The sequence below is a fragment of the Pteropus vampyrus genome, unplaced genomic scaffold (genome assembly GCF_000151845.1).
Source record: "Pteropus vampyrus isolate Shadow unplaced genomic scaffold, Pvam_2.0 Scaffold18, whole genome shotgun sequence".
In the NCBI taxonomy this organism is placed as follows: domain Eukaryota; kingdom Metazoa; phylum Chordata; class Mammalia; order Chiroptera; family Pteropodidae; genus Pteropus; species Pteropus vampyrus.
Genome location: NW_011888799.1, coordinates 2,267,707 through 2,294,280, shown reverse-complemented (window position 1 = coordinate 2,294,280; position 26,574 = coordinate 2,267,707). Strand labels below are relative to the sequence as shown.

The 26,574-nt window shown below is 36.0% G+C and overlaps 1 protein-coding gene across 1 annotated transcript in view; it reads right to left on the bottom strand.

Moving 5' to 3' along the window:
* The window catches only part of DNAH8 (dynein axonemal heavy chain 8), a 339,355-nt gene that overhangs the window by 240,333 nt on the left and 72,448 nt on the right, over positions 1-26,574 (bottom strand). Inside the window, exons 17-24 of the mRNA XM_011354823.2 lie at positions 24,161-24,296; positions 21,063-21,250; positions 16,799-16,879; positions 16,265-16,381; positions 15,348-15,467; positions 4,135-4,270; positions 3,330-3,445; positions 1,346-1,452 (exon numbers count right to left, since the gene is read on the bottom strand). Of these exons, the coding sequence (XP_011353125.2) occupies positions 1,346-1,452; positions 3,330-3,445; positions 4,135-4,270; positions 15,348-15,467; positions 16,265-16,381; positions 16,799-16,879; positions 21,063-21,250; positions 24,161-24,296 (1,001 nt within the window). The remainder of the gene's footprint in view (positions 1-1,345; positions 1,453-3,329; positions 3,446-4,134; positions 4,271-15,347; positions 15,468-16,264; positions 16,382-16,798; positions 16,880-21,062; positions 21,251-24,160; positions 24,297-26,574) is intronic.

Genomic DNA, 26,574 nt, shown 5'->3' with positions numbered 1-26,574 from the left:
AGCAAAAGGAAAATTTGACAAGTTTACAATCACATAGAGAGATTTTAACAGTGCAATTAAATTGAAATTCAGCAATGACTAGCCAAGGAATAAATCTAATAAAAATGTGAAAGACTTTTACACAGAGAATTATATAATTTCATTGAGAAATACTAAAGAATATTTAAATAGATCCATGATTTTGGCAATCCATGATTCTGGATGGAAGACTCAATACTGGAAGGATGCTAATTCTCTCCAAATTTATTATAGATTCAATGTAATTTAAATAACCCTCCTCGCTCCTCCAAAAATTAATTTTTCAATAACTTTTGCTTGGTTAATTAACCATATGGGGAAAAAATATATTGGTTTCCTGCCTCACACTAAATACAAAAATCAATACCATGTGGATTAAATCACTAAATGTAAAAGATAAACTATAAAACTTTTAGAAGACATTATGAAGTAGGGAAAGATTTATTTTAGAAGACAGAAAAATCATAGATTACTAAGAAAAAGACTGATAAATTTGAATATTTTAAAGAACAGACTGATAAATTTGAATATTTTTAAACTCCGCAAAGGAGAACATAAAGAGAATGAAAAGAAGGACACAGCTGAAAGAAGATATTTGCTGTATTATCATTGACAAATGATACATTAAGCTCATTTGTCAATAATACGTTGAGAACATCAATGAATAAATCCAATAGAAAAAGGGGAAGGGGAAGGAGGAGGAGAGGGCAGAAGGGAGGGAGGGGTAGGGAGAGGAAAGAAGAAAAAAGGAAAGGAAAAGATAAATTTTAATGAAGATAAAGCACAAATATCTCATAAACAAAAAAATATGTTCAACTTTATCAGTAACCAGAAAAATGACCATTTAAATCCCGTTGAGATGCCATTTCACGCCCCCTCTGCTGGCAAGATTTTGTTAATTGAATAATACCAACGGCATGCGAGGATGAGGAGCCATGGGGCTGCTCATGCTAGTCCTTGCCTGGTAAAGTGAGGCATGCGCATACCCCAGGGCCCAGCCATTCCTCTCTCAGCAGGTACAGCAGGAAACAGGTACCAGAATGGTCATGGAGGCTTTATTTACAATAGCTCAAACTGGAAACAACCCAAGTAACCATTACCAATAGAACAGATAAAAAGATTATGTATGCTATATAGAAATGAAAATAATTTCATTAACAGATGAATCTCAAAAACATAATACTGAATATAGACCAAAACAGGCAAAATTAAACGGTACACTGATTAGGGATACAATATGTAGTAAATTGATTTTAAAAAGAGGTGCTATTATTAGTATTATGTTAAAATAGTATTACCAGACATATTTAGCATATTTTGAACTTGCCTGGCAACAAATATTCTTTTTTTCATTGTGTCCAAAGACAACCGTGTAGCTTTTTGAAGACTGTCTAGTAATTGATGAGAGAAGAAAGCATAAACCTCTCTACATTCCTGTAACAAAAAATCATATTACATTTGGTACAAAAATTAAGAACTCTAACACACATCCCCAAGCAAGAAAACAATATTGGAAGTGTCACATGAAAGATGAAAAGTAATAAATTATACTATTTCAATTATATTGTAGAAATGAGTTCAATCCTAAATTACTTGTTTATTTTCCAAAACAATATATGCAAGGTTTGCTTTCATAAACACCTTAGCAAACCATAAAGACTTATTGAAAGGCCAAAATTCGAATATGGTTTATTCAAAATAATAGTGGTTTGTTCTTTATTCAATAATTCAATCAACAAAGCTGAAGTACCTATTAAGTGTGGTACACTTCTCAAAACTTAGGGGTGCAGGCATAAGAGGATATTTAGTCTCCATCCTCAAAGTACTCAGCTTGGTAGATAAACATATTTTACAATGTATTATAGTAAAATATATGGGAGAAACTTCCACCATCTTGACCATGATTTTCCCCTCTCTCCAAGCTCCTCTTTCCTTGCAGAGAAGTGGCAAGTTTATTGGTCAGAGTGAGGGACAGGTATGGAGCTTGGACAGGGATCTGGGCACCGTGTCTTGCTTGCACGGTGAGTCATACATTTAGGGCCAGTCTCTGGTCATACTATTCTATTCCTCTCCACTCAACACTCTGCCCCTCGGAGACTGACGGGGTGAGTCACGTTGAGTTGGATCAGAAGGGAGGTTCATCAGCTATGAACAAGAAGGAATAGGTCAGGGTCAATGAATTATCAGGCTAAAGCACAGGTATGACATAACCAGATATTTACATTAGACCATTCTGACAGCAATGTGGAAGGTGGATTTGAGAGGCAGAGGCTATTTAGGAGGTGACTGAACTAATGCAGCTCCAAGTGATGTCCCAGTTCAAGAGGCGCTGATGGCACTCGTCTTACTCCAGGGAGCCCAGCCAGTGTCAAAGAGAATGCGACTGGAAGACAAGAACGGCTGACATGGGACTACATTTTCTCTGTTCAGCTGACTCCCTGCCTGGGGCATGGTATTGAGAAAAATTCTACAGCTAGACTCAGCAAGAAAGTGTTTCCTGATCCATTGTCAATTGTGTCCTTGAGCAAGAAAGTGAAAGTGGATAAATGTGTGCCGTTTATTTACAAAACTGTATGTATTGGAGCATATGTTCAAAAGGGTAAAAGACCATAAAATAAAGAAAGAATGAAAAGATCGTTAATCATGATTTAAAAGAAAACTGACAGGAGCAGGAGAAAACAAGAATTAGTACGAATGTCAGAGTGGCATTCAGAGTCGATGCACGACCAGAAGAGTGATGCCTAAGAAGGAGAAAGAAACCTTGTGCCTCCTCCTCAACCTTCGTTCTCAAAACATCTGAACACACTGTGAAAAGCTGCCCACCTAGGGTCTCTCCTGGGGGAGAATACACAGGCCATCTACTACGATGCTAGTTAAAAATGCAGATCCCTGGCCCCCAAGTGAACCAGAATCTGCGCTTGCAATATAGGTAACTCTATTAAACATAATAACTGAGAAAAAAAGTTCTCCAGCCTGAATCAAACAGATTGACACTACAATCCCAGAAGTGACATTCACTATATACGAAAACATTGTCAAACACAATAGGGAAAAGTAACTCTATAAACATAGTTGACAGATCACATTAAAATGATGATATTGGGGAAACTGTAAAGATTGCTATATCTTGCCAGAGTCTACAGTGTAGAATTGAAAATTATATTTTCTGAATTCTGTTATCAATCCAAATTAGTTATAAATCCACATAGGCTGGTTGCAAAACTACTTGGACAAAGCACCATCCAGGGTTATTTACAATCCTATTAGTCATAAGTCTGTGAAATTCAACGAGGTTGTTTCACAATAAATACCTTTTTAAATTCATCTTCTTTATCATTAACAGCAACCTCAGTCACAATATTAGTATCATAATCAATGTTTTCACCGTCTTCTGTTTCACTTCCAAAAACAACATGTTTCCTCTGTTCTACAGACACAAGACAAAACAAAAATACAAGATTTAATGTTGAGCATTTGGCCAAATCTTCTCAGAAAACCCCTTCTTAAAAAGTTCTTAATTTAAATTTTTAAAACTTATTCCTGTAGGAATCATCTTTGAATTCAATTTAAATCACCCATCTCAATAGAATCATTATTCTACTAAGAAATACCCTCTTTAAATATACGATGTTTTAGTATCTAGAATTAAGAAACATTTAAGGAGGGTTTTACATGTTATTTTTCTAAACTTTTTTAGTTTTCTACCTTAATGGGCTCATATTTTTGTGTATTTGACACTTCTGAAGAAAACTGATTAAACTAAATGGAAAAACTCTAAGAGAAAGAAGACATGCTACAGATACTTGTTTAAGCTCAGAGTTTCTCATTCCTAGCACTATTGATAGTCTTGGTTGTTGGGGGCTGGCCTGAGCATTCAGGATGTTCAGCAGCACTCCTGGTCAGTACCCTTACACAGGAGATGCCAGTAACACTTCCCCATGCTGTGTGACAACCAAAAATGTCTCCATTTTAGAATGCTGGCAGAGAAAAAGGGGGGACGGTGGGGAGAGAGAGAGATAACATAGCAAACCTGAGACCGCTATTCATGGAAAAGCCGGCTGCTTGAGAACATAGCTGTAACTCTTATGATTCAAACATTGGAGCTAGTGAAATTACCTGGTATCTGTTTTGCTGTTTTTCCACTGTACTTAACTTCATAAATAGTCTCAAATATTGATATAAGTTCTTTGACAGCTTCTTCTACATGCTTACTTTTGTGGTTTAGAATCTCAGCCCATTCTTTTGTGTATGTCTATTAAATAAAGAAATGACTATTAATTTCCAGATACTTAAAATATACTGTGAAAATTATTTATATGACATTAATTTATAAAACTATACTTAACACCACTTGAAAATAACTAGAGATCGTTGCCAATAGCATAATGTTTCAGATCCAAAAGTGTCAATGGTTAAAGGCACAGCTGTTAAGGACCACACAAAGAAAAGTAGGAGAAAGTAGAAAAATTCAAAGTCTTTGACTTTTATCTGACTCAATTACATACACATAGACATCTACAGTCACATTAAATGAAGAAAAGAAAGAAGGCGGAAGGAGCAGACAGATGATGATGTCAAAAGTTGAAAATGAGAAGTGGTTTAAAAAAAGACAATCCAAAGCGTTACTTTAAGATTCGAATGAGATGAAGTTTTTAAGTGAGCATGGTGTTGTATGCCAGGCATCAATTTAAGACCTTTATGTGTATTAACTCATTTAATTAAATGACAACCTCTTGGTATGGGTAATAATTATTTCCCCCATTTCACAGATGAGAAAATCGAGGCTCAGAATGAATGAGAAATTTGTGGGTGTAAAAATAGAGGTTTAAAACCAGCTTTGACTGATTCTAAAAGCCTGTGCTTTACCTGTCTGAACTCTTAACAGTCAGCAAAGGCTTCAGGAAGAAGTTGAGAATGAGTTAAATTCAGAAAAGAAAACAGGCTTATAAAATTGAATAGCTTTCTGAAATGTTCACAACATCCATATATTTTAGGAAAGAGAAAAGTAAATGGGAGCAGCCAGCTCAGACCAAAAAACCACTTCTGTAAAGAAACTCAAGCCTGTCTATGCAAACCTCTCCCTGGGGAAACCTTGAGCAGTCCCACATTCCCTGTATACGGCCCTCATGTTTTCCTTTCCTGGCTACTGGACTAAGGGAGATATTTCTAAATTTGTCGTTCCCATTTATACCACTTCATCTGCATCTGAAACCATCCTCGTCTTTTCCCAGTCTCAGGGGAAATGGCGTTCCTCCTCCTCCTCCTGCCTGAAGAATTGTCTGAACCTTCCAGCCCCAACTCTCCTGACTTTGCTCCCATTCCTTCTTCCTATCCTTGCTAATTTATTCCACACAGTGGTAACCATTGGAATGACAATGATGGCTGAGAGCCACTTCAGTCTAGCAGGGTAAACAAGTGTTAAGCAAGTGGACACTACCAGCTAACTGATCTTGGCAGAATGAACACATGTAAACACCCCATCCAAACCCCGCCTGCTCTGACATCTCCTAAGAAAAGAACCAAACACTACCATTTAAACACGACAGATTGAACACACACGTTTATCTCGGCATTCTCTGATATCTCCAAAAACCTCAACAAATAACATAAAATAATCTTTTATAAAGAATATGCCCACAAGAATAAATGAGAGGATACCACATGAATTTTTCCATATGTTTCCAACAGCATATAAAAATAAAGTTAATGGGAATTGACAATTGGTAGGACAACTGAATATCTACTTGCAAAATAATTAAAATGAGTTTTTCTTTATACCATACATAAAACTAACTCCAAATGATCATAGACCTTAATGTGAGAGGTAAAACTATAAAACTTTTAAAAGAAAACATAGGCATAGATCTTCACAATCTTGGATTAGGCAAAGTTTTCTTAGATATGATAACAAAAACAGAGAGACAAAAGAAAAAGAAAATAAACTGGACATTATCAAAATTAAAAACTTTGGGGCTTCAAAGGACACCATCATGAAAAGTGAAAAGACAACCCAAAGAATAGGTGAAAAAATTGCAAATCGTATCTGATAAAGGACTAGTATCTAGACCATATAAAGAACAATTGCAACTCAAAAGAACAATTACAACCACTTCACACCCACCAAGATAGCTATAATAAAGAAGACAAATAATAAGTGTTGGCAAGGATGTAGAGAAGTTGGAACCCTCGTACACGGCTGGTGGAAATGTAAAATAATGCAGTCGCTTTGGAAAACAGTCCAACAGCTCTTCAAAAGCTTAAACATAGAGTTAACATTTGACCTAGCAATTCCATTCCTAGGTATATATTCATGAGAAATGAAAACATGTCCTCACAAAAACTTGTACATTTATGTTCACAAAAGCATTATCTGTAATGGCCAAAAAGCAGAAACAACCCAAATCTCTATCAACTAATGAATAGATAACCAAAATGGGGTACATCCATACAATGCATTCTTATTCAGCAACAAAAAGAAACAAAGCACTAATAAACCAGACAATATGAATCAACTTTGAAAATATGGTGCTAAGTGAAAAAAGTCAGTCATAAAATATCACATATTACATTATTCCATTCATACAAAATGTTCAGAATAGGTAAATATATAAAGGCAGAAAACAGATTAATGGTTGCATAAGGCTAGGAGGGTTGAGAGGAAACGGGGAGTGACTGCTAATGAGTTTGGGATTTCTTTAGGGGTGATGAAATGTTTCTAAAATTTTGGTGATGGTCTGTACAACTCTGTGACTATATTAAAACCACTGAATTGTATACTTTAAATGGGTGAATTGTATGGTGTATGAATTATATCTCAGTAAAACTGTTTTTAAAAAAATAACTATTAGTGCTAGCAATAATTTGAACCAGGAATTGGAGATGGAAAATGAGAAATGGGAAAGTAAAGGCAGCATGTGCAGAATTTGGAGAAGCTTGGTTGTGAATGAAAAGTGAGAGAAAATGAAGAAGGTTTTTGTTTGTTGGAAAGGATGAGAACATATTAGACTGCTGCTGGTGGGAAGGGTCTGGTGGAGAGAACAAAGATAGACTTTGAAGAGAGTGGAGAAGCTTGGTGGAACAAGGCTGGCAAGAAGGTAAGAAGGCACAGGATCTAGAAACCATTTGGGGAACCTAGATTTTTTAAAGAGGTGGGTACTTTCTCCATGGAACCAGGAGGAAGGAAGAGATGGATGCGAAAGCAGTCAACAATGTACCAAGAGCTCTGACTGTGAAAATTATTTATGTGACTTTAATTTAGAAAACTATAAATAATCCCTGAACCTCTGTCAAAGTCATTTTGTCAAACACCTCAGATGCTGGTTATTCTGCATTTGCTTTCTACCAGCCCACGCTCAGCTCTTCTACTCCCTGCTCTGTGCAGAGGGAAGCTGGCCTCTGGGTCTCGCTTATTCTAAGATTACCAGTTGGGTCTGACCCAATGGGAAGCACCAGCAAAAGCTAGAAGAGCTGGAGGAGAGAGAAGTGGGGGTATTTCTTCCTTACTCCTTTCTTGCTTGGAGGCTGCATCTCTGATAGAGACTGTTCACAAATTCAGCTCCTACAGGATGAGCCCTTCCACTTGGTCCAGCTTTTACTGGGTTCTAACAGCAGTATTTCCTCCCCTGGTCCCCTCAGTCCTAGCAGTGGCAATGACTTTTACCCTTGGGACTCCCGAGGTATCTCACTTTGCTGGGGTCTTCACTGGTACTGTCCTATACTCAATATCCCAAACTCCATCCTAGTGCCTAAACCCTAACCAAAGAACACCTGCAAAAAAACCTTATATTTGATCCTTGCTGAATTGGATCATACTGAATAATCATAAAAACTCATACTGCCAAAAATGCCAGGGACAAAAAATGTATGCATTACCACTGCAGAGAAATTTCCTGTGTCAGCTGTCAACCCAATGGCCCAGTCATCTTCCGTTTAACAAGCGGCAAAATAATGCCACCGCAAAAACTGCCTCTATACCATGCCACTACCAGTTGAGACTACATGAGGTAAAGCATCCTTTCCTGGTAAGGACTCCATCTCTTCTTGAGAGGACTAACTAGCCCTAGATAATTAAGACCATTCTTTAAACCCAGTGAAGAACAGACTGAAATACTGAGGGGCAGTGCAGGGACATACTGGAAGACTGTAAAATTGATTTTATGGACTTCTTTCATATTTTTAAAAATTGAGATATATTTCATATGCCACAAAATTTGCCCTTATAAAATGTGCAATTCATTGGTTTTTAGTATTTTCACGGACTTGTGCAACCATGACTGCTATCTAATTCCAGAACAGTTTCATCATCTCCCCCAAATTCCCCACATCCCTTAGTAGTCACTCCCCATTTCCCCATCTCCACAGTCCTTGCAACAATTAACCTACTTTCTGCCTCTACGGAGCCAGGTGGATTTTATTGATATAATTTTCAATACCCTTTAATGTATTTACCAGCATTCTCCTATCATAGCTTGGATCTTAATATTTCCGTGTGTGTGTGTGTGTGTGTGTGTGTGTGTGTGTTTATATATATACATCTCCAGATACAGATATGTCAGTCAGGGTCGACTCAAGGAAAACAGATACCACACCAGCTACCTGAACTAACGCGATGAGAGAATTTAATATAAAGAGTTAGTTAAACAACTGTTAAAGGACCGAAATGACAAAAGGGGACACTGAGATCACACAGCGATGGTAACTGCAGAAAGCAGCTACCACCTGGGGAGCCTGAGGAAGCAAAGGGAGGATGTAGTTATTAGAACGGAGAGCTGGAAAGTGAGGTAGCTGCCCAGCGACATTGCTGCCTCAGGAGCTCAGAGACAACCTCATGGTGCTGCTATGTCTGAGGGGCACAAAAGGCTGGTTCTGTAAGGGCGGGAGAAAAGCTCGGGCCTGGGACTAACTGCTGCTGTCAAGGTAAAGAGCTGTTGTCCATGCGACCGTGTCAGGAACAGAAGGCAAAACAGGAAAGAACAAGTCCCTTCTCTCTCCTCCATCCTCCTTCTAGCATCCCTATCGGCAAAGCCAGCTCACTAAGGATACAGTTTGCAGAGTCCCAGCCCCAGCACCATAGAACAGAAGGTCCAATCTGAAGCTGGCGGACAACAGCTTTTTAATAATTAATTAATCTGTCCTAAACTGGGCTTAGATGTTCCACATCAAGGAACACTACACTGACTGCAAATAGCCCAGGTTCTCAAACACAATCTGAAACCACTGCTTGGCGCAAACTAACCTCTTCCCCCGAATTAACATTATGTGTGGCATGTTTCCAAAACTGACTTCCGCCCAGACTGCTACCTGACTTTTCCTGACATTACAAATCTTATTCTGCCTTCACCAAAATGGCTGCCTGATGACAGGTTTGTGGGAAGACAGCCCACTGTAACCAGACGTTAGATCCCTCTGCTGCAAGTGACTGGGGCATATCGATTGGCAAAGGCACGCTTCAAACACCACCTCATGTATTTTGATTTACAAGTAGTAAGTTTTGAGACTTACTACTTATCTAATAACAGCATCTCTTGTGTGCCACCACATTTACACTCGGTCACCTTTAATCTATCCCAATTTTGACTTCTTTCCCTTTCCATGCATATAAAAGTTATTTGTGTGTTAAAAACAAATTTTCTCTGGTAGTATAAATTTCCCCCACTGAGCAGTTGATAGTGTCAGAACGGTTTTAGGTACATACCAATGTAAGGTGATTTTCATTGTAAATGAGACAAAAGGAAGGAAACAGACATAGAAATTTCCCTACTCCTTTGTATCCTGTTTGTTTACAAGTAAGATCTGGTATGAAGTGCATATCGTCAGATTCTAGGATGGATAAAAAGAAAACGACAGGCAGAAAATTACCCCTTGCCCCTGGGCAGGTAAACAGGAGCCTTCATTGGAAAATTTTAATTGCTGAGAAAAGACTAATATAGCATTCCAAGGGCTCTCTGTCCTAGAGTAACATGGAATTAAGGAAAAGGAGCAGAGTGCTGCATTAACAATTTTGCATCTGACTGGGAAAGCAATCAACCCAGATTGAAACAGGGATTTAGAGGGCTTTGAAGGGAGGTCTCTTAGGGGTGGAGGTCTCTTGGGGGTGGGATGAAAATGGAACTCTGATATAATAGTGTTTTTGAAAGAAAATGTGGAAAGAAAAGAAAGGCAATTCGAAACCCCACGAAAAATAAAAAGTTGTATAAGATATATTACATGTATGCTACATGTTTCTGCATTGGCTAATATTTATATAGGCATAATAAGGTCTTGCTATTTACAGCTACTATTTAACTAAAAATAATTTTATAACTGTATTGAGAAGACAAAGGAAAAATAATAGAGGATGGGGTCAAATAGCTAAATGCTTACTTATTAAAACAGGAAGAAAATAAATTGTAAATTTCCAACTCAAGAAACAGTACCCCAAGTATATTACTTAGAGATGCAGAAATAGCTAAAAGTTAAAAATGGACGCCCTTTGTAGCACCCAGTTGTGGTCACCAAATATTATTTGCCACTGCTATTCCTGAAAGGAATGGGCTCACTGGAGAAATAAGTGGTCCCAGATCTGGGGTGGGGAATATATAAGAGAGCCTAAGATACTATATAGCTCCAGAAAGTTAGGAAGCTTTCAACGACTACTGGATTCTTATCAAAAACACATAAGTCAGCCTTAAGGATTCCACTGGACAAAGATGGGAAAATTTAAACTTCAAAAAGAACAATGACTGCAATGGGTTGAATCTCTCAAATATATAATAGTCCATAAATTCACAATATTTAAAAAATTTTAAACTCGATGATTGTTTTAGAATAAAAATAGGTTGAGACAACTCCTTCCTTTTGACATAGGAATTTCCCTCTTCCTACTCATTCTGAAAACTGGTACATAAAAAGGAAATTGGAGCATTGAACCTGACTTTTCTGTTCAAATGCCATTTCAGAGTAACTAACCAGTTCATGAGGGAAATTTCTTCTTTATAAAAATATTTTATTCATAAATGCTAAAATTTGTTAAATCAACACTTCGCAACCTCCAATGAAATAACAGTTCTAGGCAACAATAATCAAAGGCTGCTAAAACCTTTAGAAAACTTCTAGGTGAAAAGTTGGTGTGAAACTTTACAATGATGGATAAAGCTGACTACATCTGAGCCCACCAATCAATCTTAATATCTATCACTAAAAGGGAAACTATGTGACATTGTGTACCTCCTGATGTGATGCAGTAGGAAAAAAAAGTGTCACCTGTGAACCATTCTGTCAGAAAAATTAAAAGAAATTGAACCTGAACTGAATTAAGCCTTCGAATCTAATTAATTTACAGGAAATTCAAGGGATAGAGAAATATGTTAACATTTTAAATCATACTAATAGGATGCAATCAGCAAAATGTGAACATGGAAAATTCTACAGGAAAAATGAAATTAAATAAAAAGCATTAAAAAGGAAGATGGCAAAAAACTCAAAGACATTTCTCCAAAGAAAATACACAAACGACCAATAAGCACATGAAAAGATGCTCAGTTTCAGTAGTCATTAGGAAAATACAAATCAAAACCACATTGAAATAGCACTTCACGCCCATTAGGATGGCATTTATACAAATAAACAAAAAATCAAAAATGAAAAATAACAAGTGTTGGCAACAAGTGTAGAGAAACTGGAACACTCCTGCATTGCTGGTGGGAATGTAAAACAGTGAAGCCTCTGTGGAAAAAACTATTCTCATTAAACTTTTCCTTAAAAAGTTTAACATAAAATTACCATATGGTCCAGCGATTCCACTTCTAGGTATATACTCAAAAGAATTGGAAACAAGAACTCACTCAGGTAATTGCAAACCGATGCTCATAGCAGCATTATTCACGACAGCTAAAAGATGGTGACGACGTAAATGTCCATCCACAGATGAATGGATAAACAAAATGTGGTGCATACATACTATGGAACGTTACTCAGACATAATAAGGAGCGAAGTTCTGATCATGCTACAATATGGAAGAACTTGAAAACAACATGCTAAGTGAAATAAGCCAGACACAAAAGGACAAATACTTCACAAGTATGATTCCACTTAAATGAGATATGCAGAATAGGCTAATTTATAGAGACATAAAGTAGAATACAGGTGTTACCGGAGTGGGGAAAAGAGAGACTGGGTGGGCAGTTATTGTTTAATGCGTACAGAGTTTCAGTTTGGGATGGTGAAAAAGTTCTGGAAATAGATAATGGTGATGGTTACACAATATTGTACATATGTTTTCACACTGAACTTTATTTTTTTAAGTGGTTAAAATGGTAAATTTTGTTATGTACATTTTACCACAATAAAAAAAATGTTTCAAGCAAAAAAAGGGGGAGACAATAAAAAGAAACTTAAGAGACATATCGATGAAATGCAATGTGTGAACTTCTCTGGCTCCTCATTTCACAACTCGAAATTAAAGACAGTTTCTGTGGAAGCTAAATATATTCATAACCAATGACCCAAGCAATTTCGCTTCTGGCATATACCCACCAAAAAAAGTACTCGAGTCCACAAAAAAAAAAAGTACAAGAATTCTCTCAGTGTATAATCAAAAGAGCCATAAACCATCCAAATACCCTCGCCAGTACAATGGATAAGTAGATTATAATAAATTCATACAATAGAATACTATTCAGCAATGAGAATGAAATAACAATGACATAGATGAATCACACAAATGTAACAACGAATAAAACAATCCAGACATGAAGAATATATGCTACATGGTTCTATTTATATGAAGTTCAAAAACAGGCAAAACTAATATACAATAACAGAATTCAAGGAGAGGGGTGTTTGTTGCCCTAAATGAAGCATGTGGGAATCATTTGTGCTGAAGGAAATATTTTACACATTGATCTTGGAGATGGTTATGATGATATGTCATATGTAAACATTCACTGAATGGTGCACATATGATTTGCACAATGTGCTGTATACACATTATATCTTAATTTTACAAAGAGAAATAATGGGGATCATTTTATAAACTATATAAATACCTAACCAAAACACTGTATACTTTAAACTAATTTAACAACAACAACAAAAAAGATGTGGGCCTCAAATGAAAAGTAAGCTGTAACCATAGTTTCCATGGGAACCTTTTTTTTTTCTTTCCCATAACCAAAACACCAAATAAGGCCTTGGATTCCTCACAAGTATAAGAGACAGGAACTGAGACCTACCCATATCCTTCTCCCACATAATATCAGGCAAATCAATGGTTACACTCTCAAGGAAAGGGTAAACTAAAAGGAAAGTTAGCTATCTTGGTTGAGGCTCTGGGGAGGAGGGATAAATTCTCTCTTGAGAATTTACAACCACTGGCTTACACTCACATAGATTTAGGACTTGAGTTTATACTACCTTGTAGTTTTGGCAGCTCTGCCCTCTGGGAAACTAACACAAAGTTATTCTGAGTCCATAAAACTCCTAGGCACCACACAGGAGCAAATAAAAAGGAACAGGTTCTCAACCAAATGGTCTTGTGTGCATTAGCTCACAATCCAGAATATTAAAAACATAGACAAACAAGCCACACTGAGCAAGAGCTGGCAGAAAAAGCGAAGAGCAGAAATAGACCCTCCAACTTCTTTAGATAACAGAGTTGTTACTAAATATATTTTAAATGTCTAAATAAAAAATAGAATTAAAGAAAAAAACATGAGAAAGGAACAAGACTGTATAAAAAGACCACACATCTTTGAAAAAGAATAAAAAATAACTTCTAGAGATAGGTAAGTAAATTCACTAAAAAGGTAGAGAGAAGTATATCCAAATATATTGATAGAATAAATGTAAATAAACTAAAATTACGAATTTTTTAAAAATAAAGAGATTTTTCAGAGTAGATTAAAAACAAAATCCAGCTAAATGTTCTTTATAAGACAAAATAGAAGCACCAAGAAAGGTTGAAAATAACAGAAAAGAGATATATATCTAGAAAATAATAATCTAAAAAAGCTGGTGCAACTATATTAATATCAAACAAAATAGACTTCAAAGATAAAAAGCTTAATAATGACAAAAGGAATAAATGGACAGGAAGATATAATCATTTTAAATTTACATGCTCCAAGAACAAGATGTTAAAATGAGGCATTTAGTGTTGTCTCTGTTATGGCCCCCAATGCTGAGAATAAATGATTTTACGGCCCCCAATGCTGAGAACAAATGATTTTAAGTCCTACACATTATGAAAAAGGCAGTTCTTAAAAGGTAGCGGGAGAGGCAACCCTCAGCCCACTGCCCACCTTGAGGTTATAGAGGGAAGCTTGGTAGAGGCTGGGTAGAAATAAATGTAGGAACTACTCAGAGACCCTGACACATGTCCTCTAGAATCTGGGGATGGAAGGGCTGACCCACTCCTAACAGAAGAGAAGAGGCTGGCTGGGTACCATAACCCCTAAAGAGAGGAAGACGTGTCCTGGGAAGAAGCTGCATTTCCACAGAAAGATGGGGAAAGGCACCTGTTTTTCATAGGCCAGACTGGACTCCTTGAGATGGAGTCACCCTTGGCAGTCTTAAAAAGGACACTAGCAAGGTGACCCAGCAGGGTGGGTGTAGCTGAAGTAAAAGGCAGGCAAGAAAGAAAAAAAGAGTTCAGTTCAAGACATATAGTGAGTGCTTTTGAGAGAGACTTTGTAAATGTGCCAAGCTTCAAAAATGATTAGATAGGTTCCTGTCTTTGTGCTTTCAAGCAAATGCAGGATAAATAGGTATTCGAGTAACTTCAATATAATGTGATGCTGAGAAGCCTCGGTTTTGTGCTGGAGGCAGAGAGACCAGTTGGACCACAGCATTGATTGCTAAACTCAAAACGAGCCTTAAGACCCTGACTTAAGAAGAGGGCAGTAGGCATGGAAAAGAAGAGGCAATTAAAGCAATATCTGAGTAAGAAGTAAAATCTGGCTAAACCTTGAGACTGACTGGATTTAGGAAATGTGAGTGAGAAAAGGACTGCAAATGACTCCCGGATTTCTGGGTGACTTAAAGGGCAAGTTTGTGGGTAGTTAAAACCATGAGAATAGATCATATTGCCCTAGGAATGTGCACAGAGTAAGAATAGCAGTGAGCCACTGATAGAACCCCAAGGAACTCCAGCACAAGATTGAGGACATGTCTAGGGTGTGTCCATCGGCTTGAGCTGTTGAAAACTTGTAAATCTTTAAAGCTGAGGATGTTCAAAGGCTAGAATATCTAAATGCTACTGACACAGATTCCCACTTTTAGATTGTAAATTCACATTTTATGTTTATGAGCCAGTACTTCTATGATTAAAACATAATACATAAACGCATACCTCATTGAGCGTCAACATGTCTTCTACTTTCGTGGCTCCACTTTCGGGCAGGGAAATTAACACAGTTTTGGCTATCTCCTTTAGAACTGTATCAATATGCATTTCACACAAGTCACTGATCTACCAACAAAAAAGAAACTGTGGAAGCAAAACTCTTCTTTCATCCAAAATGTACTTGAGTTATAAAGTAATTTAGAGGGGTAAATTATATCTGGAAATATCTAAATATCTGGAAACTTGCATCCAGAACCAATAATAATTTGGTGGAAATTTTTAGGAGTGCACCTGCAAAAGACAGCTTGACATGGAACTAACATATGACATAACTAACATATGAGGTTATGGCAGCAACGTGTGCCATAACCTCATATGCGTTATTTCCTTTAATCTTCATTACAGCCCAGGAACTGTTACTATTCCTGTTTTACAGCTAAAGAAATCAAGGCTCAAAGAAATAAAGTAACCTAGGGAGGAACATATAGCTAGTGAAAGGCAGAGAATTATACCTAGGCTTATCCAACTCCCAAGCCTCTGAATTTTGTCTCTTATAACATGTTGCCACCACAGACAGACTAGCACAGACAGACTAAAAAGATATGCATGTTCTAAACAGCGAACATGTCACAAGCCAGTAGACAGTCTGCAATTAGATGGCTGCCTCATTTAATTAATATCAGATGCATTAACACTTAATCACTCTATTCTGCCATCTTCCACAGACTACAATTATCTATTTCCTAAACTACACTGTGGAGATGAACTATCATTTTAACATATTAAAGGCAAGGTGATATAGAGAAAAGAGCAGGCAATTGTAAATGAAAAGGACCCAAAGCAATTAAAGAAACATAAAGTTTTATTTTTTTTAACTTAAGGGATGTCCTTTCAGTTAATTTTTTAAAAATGTATCTATATACCTTCTTTAAAAGTTGATTGAACATATCCAAAACTGAGTCAACTTCTTGAAAGAAACTTTCTAGTGTTAAAGATGACCATGTTAATATTGTAAGCCCTTGTCTCAACACAGATTCCACCTAGAAAAAAGTAAAAATATATATGTTACCATTTTGAACAGGAGCATCTGCACTTAAAAAAAAAAAAAAAAAAAAAAAAGGCTTTCTTTTATTACCTGAAAATATTACAGGTCATATATCCTTAATTAGAATTCCCCTCCATTATACCTAGCAAAGGTGACTTTTTGTCTTTAAAATCATCTTTGGCTGCCCACGAAGCAATCATGAATTCTTAGAACGTGCTCATTATTTAGATTTAGATGTTTTTCAAAGGCAACAACACTTAAACGAGGAATCATTCTGTAGGAATAATAGAGCTATAAAGTTGAACTAAGATAGAGGGTCTAGGCAAAAATAGATGTTCTAAAATCCATAATCTATAGAACCATAATCTAATTTTAAACAAGGAAATCAATATAAACCTTCAATATTACCCACCTTTTTCATTTTAGGGGTCATCAGATTGACAAACACAGAAGGCACCTCCTGACATAACTCATCATAATACTGCAGAAGACCCTATTAAAAGTCAAAATGGCATGTTTTACTTCAATTTTAAAGCAACAGTCATATTCTGATTCATGCTAAGTTTTCATTATACCTGTTTCCTCATAGTCCTGCCAAGATGGAAGGTGCTCATTTAAATTTCTACTAACAATATATTTCTTCCTCACCTTTAATTACCTGAGCATCTCCTTTAAACAGTGAATCAATAAAGCTTTCTAGTTTTGTACTTTTAAAATTTATTATTTAATTATCTCTCTATATTTATGCTATTGTAGTTTATCTTTTCATGATGCCCATCATACATTTTTCCTTTTTCTGTTCCTTGCCTTCTGTTTCCTTGTCTTGGCCACTGTGAATAATGCTGTTATGAACATGAAAGTACATATGTCTTCATGAATAAATATTTTCAATTTGAGGGGTAGGTACCCAGAAGAGGGATTTCTAGATCATATGGTAGCTCTAGTCTTAATTTTTTTAGGCATTTCCATACTGTCTACCACAGTGGCTGTACCAATTTACCTTTCTACTATATCCTCTCCAACATTTGTTATTAAGATATGTTATGGCACACATGGTATTAAGATTTGTTATTGATAATAGCCATTCTCACAGGTGTGAGGTGGTATCTCACTGTTTTGATTCTGATTGCATTTTGGTTCTGATTTGCATTTCCCATGTAGCTAGTGAAGTTGAGCCTCTTTTCATATATCTGTTGGCCATTTTGGGGAGGAGTGTCTGTTCAGGTCTTCTGTTTATTTTTAATTGGATTATTTGTCTTCCTTTTGTTGTCGAGTTGCATACAGATTTAATGCAATCCCCATCAAAATTCCAATGCCATTTTCCAAAGAAATAGAACCAAAAAAACTATCAAATTTGTCTGGAACCACATAAGATCCTGAAAAGTCAAAGCAGTCCTGAGAAAAAAGAGCAAAGCTGGAGATATTATGCTCCCTGACTTCGAATTATATTAGAAAGCTACAGTAATCAAAACAGTATGGTACTGGCAGGAAAACAGACAGAAAGACCAATGGAACAAAACTGAGATCCCAGAAATAAACCCACACATATATGGACAACTAATTTTTGACAAAGGAGCCAAAAACATACAATGGAGAAAGGAAAAGCCTTTTCAGTAAATGGTGTTGGGGAAATTGGAAGGTCATGCAAAAGAATGAAACTAGACTGCCAACGCCATACCCAGAAACTAACTTGAAATTAATTAAATACTTAAACATAAAACCTGAAATAATAAAATATATGGAAGAAAACATAGGTACTAAACTTTCAGACTTTGGTCTCAGGGAAGTTCTTGTGAACTTGACTGCAAAGGCAAGGGAAATAAAAGCAAAAATAAATAAATGGGACTACATCAAACTAAAAGGTTTCTGCACAGTGAAAGAAACCATCAACAAAACACAAAAGCAGCCAACTGAATGCAAGAAGGTATTTGCAAATGATATCTTCGATAAGAGGCTTATATCCAAAATATATAAAAACTCATACTACTTTTTCTTTTGTCCCTTGTGTTTCTAAGAAATCTTTGCCTAATTCAAAGTCATAAAAATTTATGCATATGCCTTTTTCTAAGAGTTTAATAATTTTAGTTCTTGCCAAAATAGTATTTAATTGTTACATTTAAAAAACTCAGAGGAGTGTTGGCATTGTGAAAACTTTGGCTTCAGCATCAAAAGCTTTAGATTTTCATATTGGCTAGTTATGGCCTTGGAGAACTGAGTGTCAAAGTGCTGTTATAAATTGAGGTTAATATCACTTGCATTGCATCTTACAGAATTTGGTTATAGAATTCTGATGGTATTATGAAAGTTAAAGTCCTTTACCAAGTGTCAAGTATACATAAAAGTTTAACTACAAGTAACAGAAAAGGAGGAATGGAATCAATGACTTTGAAACTCTTAAATAAACATTGAAAAAATTTAATATTATTAATTTGAGGTGAGAATAACTTGAATCCACATCTCCTATCACACAGTGCAATAAATTACAAAATGATCAAAAATTGATCATTACACTTCATCTCTAAAAAATCGAAAAGAAAACAGAAAAGCTTATTAATTCTGATTGTGATTGATTTTGATTCAAGAAAACGAGTGTGGCATCAGTGATAAGTATGTTTTGAGAATCTCTATTCTAATACTCCAATCATTTTTTTTGTTCCTCCATATTACCCCATAATGTTGAAGAATCGTTTTCCCCTCATGTCATTTTATAGTCATCCTACCTTATTAATTTAGATCCTATTAGTATTAGGATTAAATATATTATAAATTATAATGCACTTAATCTATAAAGTTATAATATTAAGAATATTTTTTAAAACTTTTTAAAACATCATTGTCATTATCCAGAAGTCCAAATCTGATTTCTGATAAACTTTTCATCTTCTGCTTTCCAACTCCATTCTTTCCTTTTGTTTGCTCATCAGTATTTCAATAGTGTCAAGAATCAACAATGGAACAGGAGAGAGAGCTCAGAAATAAACCCACGTACATATGGTCAATTAATTTACAAAGGAGCAAGATTATACAAAGGAGCCAAAAATAAACAATGGGGAAAGAATAGTCTCTTCAATAAATGGTGTTGAGAAAACTGGAGAGACACATGCTAAATAATGAAATTGGACACTTACCTTATACCATACACAAAAATCAACTTGAAATAGATTAAACACTTAAATTTAAGAAGTGAAACTGTAAAACTCCTAGGAGAAAACATAAGGAGTAAGTTCCTTGACATCAGTCTTGGCAATGATTTTTTGGATTTAACACCAAAAGCACAAACAACAAAAGGAAAAATAAATTAGTAGGATTACATCTAACTAAAAAGTTTCTGCATAGTAAAGAAAACCAACAACAAAATGACAAGGCAAGCTATGAAATGGGAGAAAATATTTGCAAACCATATATCTGATAAGGGGTTCATATGTATAATATATAAAGAACTCACACAACTCTGAAGCAAAAAAAAAAAAAAAGTTGATTAACACATGGGCAGAGAACTGAATAGACATTTTCTAAAGACATACAAATGGCCAACAGGTGTTCAACATTACTAATCATCAGGAAAACGCAAATCAAAATCACAATGAGATATATCACCTCACACCTGTTAGAATGATTATTATCAAAAAGATAAGAAATAATGAGTATTGGCAAGGATATGAAGAAAAGAGAACCCTGTGCACTGTTGCTAGGAATGTAAATTGATGCAACCACTATGCAAAACAGCATGGAGTTTCCTTGAAAAACTAAAAATAGAACTACCATGTGATCCAGCAATCCCACTTCTGGGAATATATCCAGAGAAAATGAAATCAGGATCTCAAAGAGATATCTGCACTCCACCTTCATTGCAGCGTTATTCATAATAACCAAGGTATGGAAACAATCTAAATATATCTGTCGGTGGATGAATGGATAAAAAAGGATACACACATATATATACACACACATATATATATACACGCACGTATACCCATATATGTGTATATATATACACACATATGTATGTGTGTACACATATATGAACACATACACAATGATATATTACTCAATCATGAGAAAGAAGGACATCCTCACATTTGCGACAACATGTATGGACCTTGAGGGCATTATGCTAGGTGAAATAGGTCAGACAGAGAAAGACAAATAGTGTACGATATAACTTATATGTGGAATCTAAAAAAGCTGAACTCATTGGAATTGGGTTGGAAACTTGTTTGCCGGGGCCCGGGCCAAGGTGGTGGGGCGTGGAAACAGGGAGAGGTTGGTAAAAGGGTACAAATTTTCAGGTATACGATGAATAAGGTCTGAGGATCTAATATATAATATGGTGGCTGTAGTTCATGACATTGTGTCATATAGTTGAAATCTGCTTAGAAAGTAGAACCTAAATGTTCTCACAAAAAAGCGCATACGTATGCACACATAGATAAAGTGACAAATGTGTTAATTAACTAAGTGGGAGGAATCTTTTTACAATATATATGTATATCAAATCACACAATATACACTTTAAACATCTTACGATTTTATTTGTTAATTATACCTCAATAAAGCTGAAAAAAAAAAGACTCAACATAATTTCTCCTAAAGGCCACATTAGCACAACTGCAGCAGTTTCTTCTAAAAAAAAAAAAAAAAAACTACTTCAAAAATAATTAGAAAATATATCTTACTTGCAAATATAATTTGTCTGCCTTCAATTTACTTTCCAATTTTAGCAATCTTCTTGCCTGTTCTGGTACATCCAGCTTCATTTTTATCATGCACTTAGTTTCCCGAACAACTTCCAGAATTTTGGGATCAAAATTAACCAACAACTTTCCTGATTCTGGATGCCGCACAAAAAGTGTGGCTTGTAAAGCTGCAAAGAAATAATTGTTGGCATTAGTTATACTGGATTTCTTTTCTGCTTCCAGCCCTGTTCACATGCCTGTCTTCCCTACTGGATCAAAACAATAGTTTTAGATATCCCAGGTTCTAAGGCACAGTATCTGACACATGGTCAGTACCGAAAACTTAATAAATAAATGGAGTGTCTATCAGGCCATAAAACCAGATCAAGAGAGAGAAAAACGGATCAAGAATGGATAGCCTTTGTGATATGAGCTGCAACACCTTCCTGAGTGGGTCTAAGAGAGCCATGTAATACAATGTTAGTTTATTTTTATAGATGGTGATTTAACCCCTGAGTGAGAATTGGAAGATGTGTACAACTACAAAGTATGACACACCTCATAGATTTCAAAACCTTTTCCATGCCTAACCCCAAACTAGCTTCTTTAAAGAGGTTTATCTGAATGAAATCTCCATCCTGAATTTCTGGTAACTAGGCTCAATATCAGTAAGATATATTTATTAAACACCATTGCACTGTGAACTCCCGGAATGTAGAGGAAGATTTTTTTTACACAGTATTTAAACTATTACATGATCAGCATTAATACAAATAGGCATTTTTAGACATGGTTTTTACTATGAATTTAAACACATAATCCCAATAGTTCATGCTGAGTAGCCTAAGATTATGTTATCTTAACATGAATTACCTCTAGAGGCATAATAACAACACACAGACAAGTATGTGCTAGCTTGAATTACATCTTATATTAACAAACTCTACTAACATGAGAATTTCCCAAGTATAATCACATTACTGCACAGAATATGGCTGCATCAAATTTCTAGTAAAATAAAATAGTCTGTATATTCCTTTGAAGTTAGTGGACTTTTACTCATCAGAAAAAAATTTGTCTTATATGGCTCCTAATGATGCTGGTTCCATGAGGATTTCAACATAAAATTATACCCGATTCATTTATAATCTTTTTAAAATTAGGCTAGAAATCATTTATCCTCCCAAGTAACCTCCAAAATAACCTTTGAACGTTTATTTAATAAAATTTGCCTTCCTTAAGGCTGTACTGAGCTCTCTTGAAAGGACAAAATAGTCAGCAAGACCACAAACAATAACGATAGCCAGGAAGTATGTTCCAGGACTGAGTGAACATTCATCCCGGGTAAATCATCATGAGAGATAATTTATGCAGCAAGCAACGAAAAGAGTCCGATACTAGGTCTCCAATTATTATTCTGAATTCCTGTATAGTTTAATTTTGTCTTAATCACTATAACAACAAGAGGTCTTCCAGAGCAATTCATTCCCACTAGCCTGTGTTCACTTGAAAGGCAGATTTGAATCCTGGCCCTGCCACTTCCAAGCTGTGTGATCTTGGGCAAGTCATTTAACCTCTCAGTGCCTCAGTTTCCTCATCTGTAAGATGAGGATAATAATAGTTCCTCACAGGGTTGCCATGAGGATTAAAGGAAGTTGTACATGTAAAGTGCTCAGACAAAGCCTGGCACATAGTAAGCACTATATAAAAGTTAGCTATGACTTATTTAAAGGATAGAAAAATATAACGGACATAGAGAGTATCCTTGGAATGTGTAGGGGAGATAAGACAGATCTATAAAGCAATAAGTGTCATGAGAAAGAACTGCTGGTAAAGTGTGTGGATGACTCTAAAAGAGGAGGACATTATTTTCTGCCAGGAAGAATAAAGAAGAACTTTATGAGACAGATAACCATTGAACTTGTTATTGAATATGTACAAGTAAAAGGAAAAACCAGGACAAAATAAAGAGTAGAAAAGTGCATGGTATTGCAGGAGCTAAATAGTAAGTGCTTCATGTGTCAGTTGTTAAAAATTCTCTCTTGCCATTTTCCATAATGTGAATTTAAGCTTCTTTTTATGCTCCTTTGAGAATGTTGCTCCATTAGCAGGCCTTCATTGGGATCCATAGGGTCTTGCCATTTGTATTACCCAGAAACAGCTGGCCTGATAGAAGTGGCCTATTAAAGGTTAACTAAGGTGCCAATTGGGGAGGACACCCTGCAGGGTTGGGGCCCTGTCCTCCAGGGCGTAGGAGTGCAGTGAATCAATGGCCTGTATTTAGTGCTGTGTCCCCAATAGCTAAAATATATGGGTCTGGAACCAAGAGGCAGAAGCAGGAAGGGCCCTTCACTGTCACTCCCATTGACCCAACCACAGAATTTGTTTGTGCCAGCAATTCTGGTGTGGGAGGGAGAAACCTTTCTACCAGGGGACATAGTCATGGTTCCATCAAGGTTATGGCTGAGCTTAAGGTTAAGGTGGGACAAAGTATGACCAATGATTGAGCCCACACAATAACACCACCCCGGATGAGGCCAGCATAGCTGGATAATGGCTTAGACTCATCCATCCTCCACTTCACACTTAACTCTGCCCAATGCCTCAGCAACCCTCAGAGGTACTTAGACATAGCCCTGATACTCTTAATTTATTGAAGCTCGAAATTGAAGTTAAATTTGGTTATAGAAAAAGAAAAAAAGGAAAGGAGGAAGGAAGGGATGGAGAAAGGGAGGAAGACCAGCAGCAATTCTTTCTCCCCTGATTGGGACTGAGAACTCAATCTATAATATGATAAAACTAAACATGAAAATTTTCTAATTCTATGAAGAAATATTTATAAAGAGTCTTGATATTTACTTTTAAGTACTGTTTTTTCAGGAGGAAGTCGTAATCTAAGTAAATCAACTTTAAGGTCATGACAATTTTTGCTTATAAAATCAGAATATCATTACTAACTATAAAGACATAAATAACTGTATCATCCCCAAATCTAAATTTAACCACCATAAGATTACATAAGACAGATGTAAAAACTTCTCCAGACCATGAACTCGTTCAAAATCACCTAACATAAGTTCGCATTGTCTTATACACACCATACTGTAACTGCGAGATCTCTCTGACCCAAGCTGTGTGATACACCACCTCGAATTCCACCAGAACATAGGAAATTTTGTTATACTGACGAATGACAGCTTTGCCTTCCACACTTGACAAAATTTCTGAGTTTTTCTGTTTTTTTCAGGGAAAAAGAAAGATTTTTTAAAAGACTGCTGTTTGTTTTCAAGTCAAAATCATAAAGCTATATTTAAAATGAGCTATATTTAAAATGTTTATATTTAAAATGACATTAAATAACCATTTAGATTTTGCATCAGAGTAAAACAGAAATGAGGAAGCTATACAAGCTAGAGAGAGTCACAGGGAAATATTATTAGAAGAAAAAGAAGATTGGAAAAGGGAACAAAACGTTGAAAAAGAAAGGTCTTTAGCCCTGCTGCCAGCCCCAGGCATTGAGAGTCGCTGCCTCCAGCTCTCTGTTCTCTCTCTACTTTTCTGGACAAGATACAGTGGACTGATTTTCCATGAACTGTGGACTATCAGGGCAAATTCCTAAATTCTAGCACCAAAAAAAAAAAGTAACCCTATACTAAATTTCTTTATGTAGAAACTGAATCTTTTATGTTGTGATTCACATATGTCAAAAACAGGGCACTCTCTGCTTTGCCACTATAGAGTCCATCAGCAATTGAGTCCCCATCCTGGCTTTTGCCTAAGGCCACTGTTTTAACTTTTTTCTTAATATTGAGAATAGTAAAATGATAGTAGCAAATAGAAACTATAAAAACTTAATATTTAATGCTTAAGTAAAAATGTTCCTTGCAACACTGTTGTATGGTAGTGTTTTCTTTTGTTTTGTTTTGCTTCCTGTATTTAGGCTTAAGACACAATACCAAGCAAACCATCTCTACTTTGGCACTCTGTCTCTTTAAAAAGAAAAAAAAACCAAAGAGAAGACAAACTGGCAATTTCAGAATGCGAACAGGGTCTAAGAGTATTCTGGTGTTTTTCAGAAATCTAATCCTCTTAAGGACACACAGGATAAAAGTACTTTATTATTCCCTACTCTAGGTCTCAGTTCTTCATACAGGAATAGACTCTCTGAGGGTATCTTCGCCTTCAATAATATATATCAGTGACCTATCTGTTCACACAGAGGTAAGCTTCAGCACTTGGCCTGAACTTCATTGTTTTCAAAACAATTATTTTTAAAGAGCTTTTACAAAGTTTCCTCTATTATTAAAAATCATGAAGTTATAAGATTCACTCCCTTAGAGATAACTGTAAATAAACGGGCTTATCTACCAAACATGAAAGAATTGGCTTAGTGTCTCTCAAGCATATTTATAAAGTGATTTTTCTTCATCCAGTAAAATTAGCTCTAACTACTTTCTTGTACACAAATATTATAGGATAAAATATAATTCTTATATTAAAAACCACTATAATCCACAAACTGGAAATGTAACCATTGGCTTACAAAGAAATAGTTGATGGGCTCACTTATCCGGCGATAGAGTTGCCTCACCCAAAGTATTTTTCCTGCTACTGGGGGCATGTTACGAGCCAGAGGGGGGTCATCTTTTTGAGAATGATAAAGCTGCAATTAAAGGTCTGGTATTAATGTCTGAAATTCAATACAATGGAAAAGAGAAAAAATATAAAGCTGTATCTGTACTGAGGTTTCACCTTTATTCCTATGTCTTATACCAGGGAGGTAGACAGTAAATACATAAAATATACTTCAGAGGTTCAGAAACTATGATGTTTACAATATATGACACTTAATCATCTCTTAACCCTTCTTTCCTATTACATGTATATTTTTTCTGCCTTTTATCCCAAATTTTAAGGAGGTATTCAAAAGAGGGAGCACATTGCTACATTATATTTGTTACAATAATCTATACACAAAAGTATTAACTTAAACAGACTTCCCTATGCATGCATAAATGCTGTTGCACAAAGAGTTCTTAAGAGCACAGGGATGTAAATCTGGCTGATCAGTGACATACACTGTCAGCACCTTCCCATATAGAGAGGGGAGCATCAGAGGGACTTAGCAGTGAGGGGATTGCTTCTGAAAAGCTTGACACAGGATAATGATGAAAATGCTCTTGGAATACATTTCTTTTTGTACTAAAGTATCATTCTATTTATAAACGTGATGCTTGCCTTCTTAATAGCTTCAAGTTCAGCCACATAACACTGAAGAATACGTTCAATTGTGTGATTTATTTCTGATTGAAGACAGGGAATGTTCAACTTTTGGAATCTGAAAGTAATTGAAGGTGAATAAAAAGTAAATGAGAAACATACTTAAGAATTGCTGCAATCCTAAAAATCCACTCATTTACTCATTTGACAAATATTCATATCAGACTTCATACAATTCCTAGGATACAGTGATAAACAAGACAAGTGTGGTTCTAGCCCTCTTGGGGCCTAC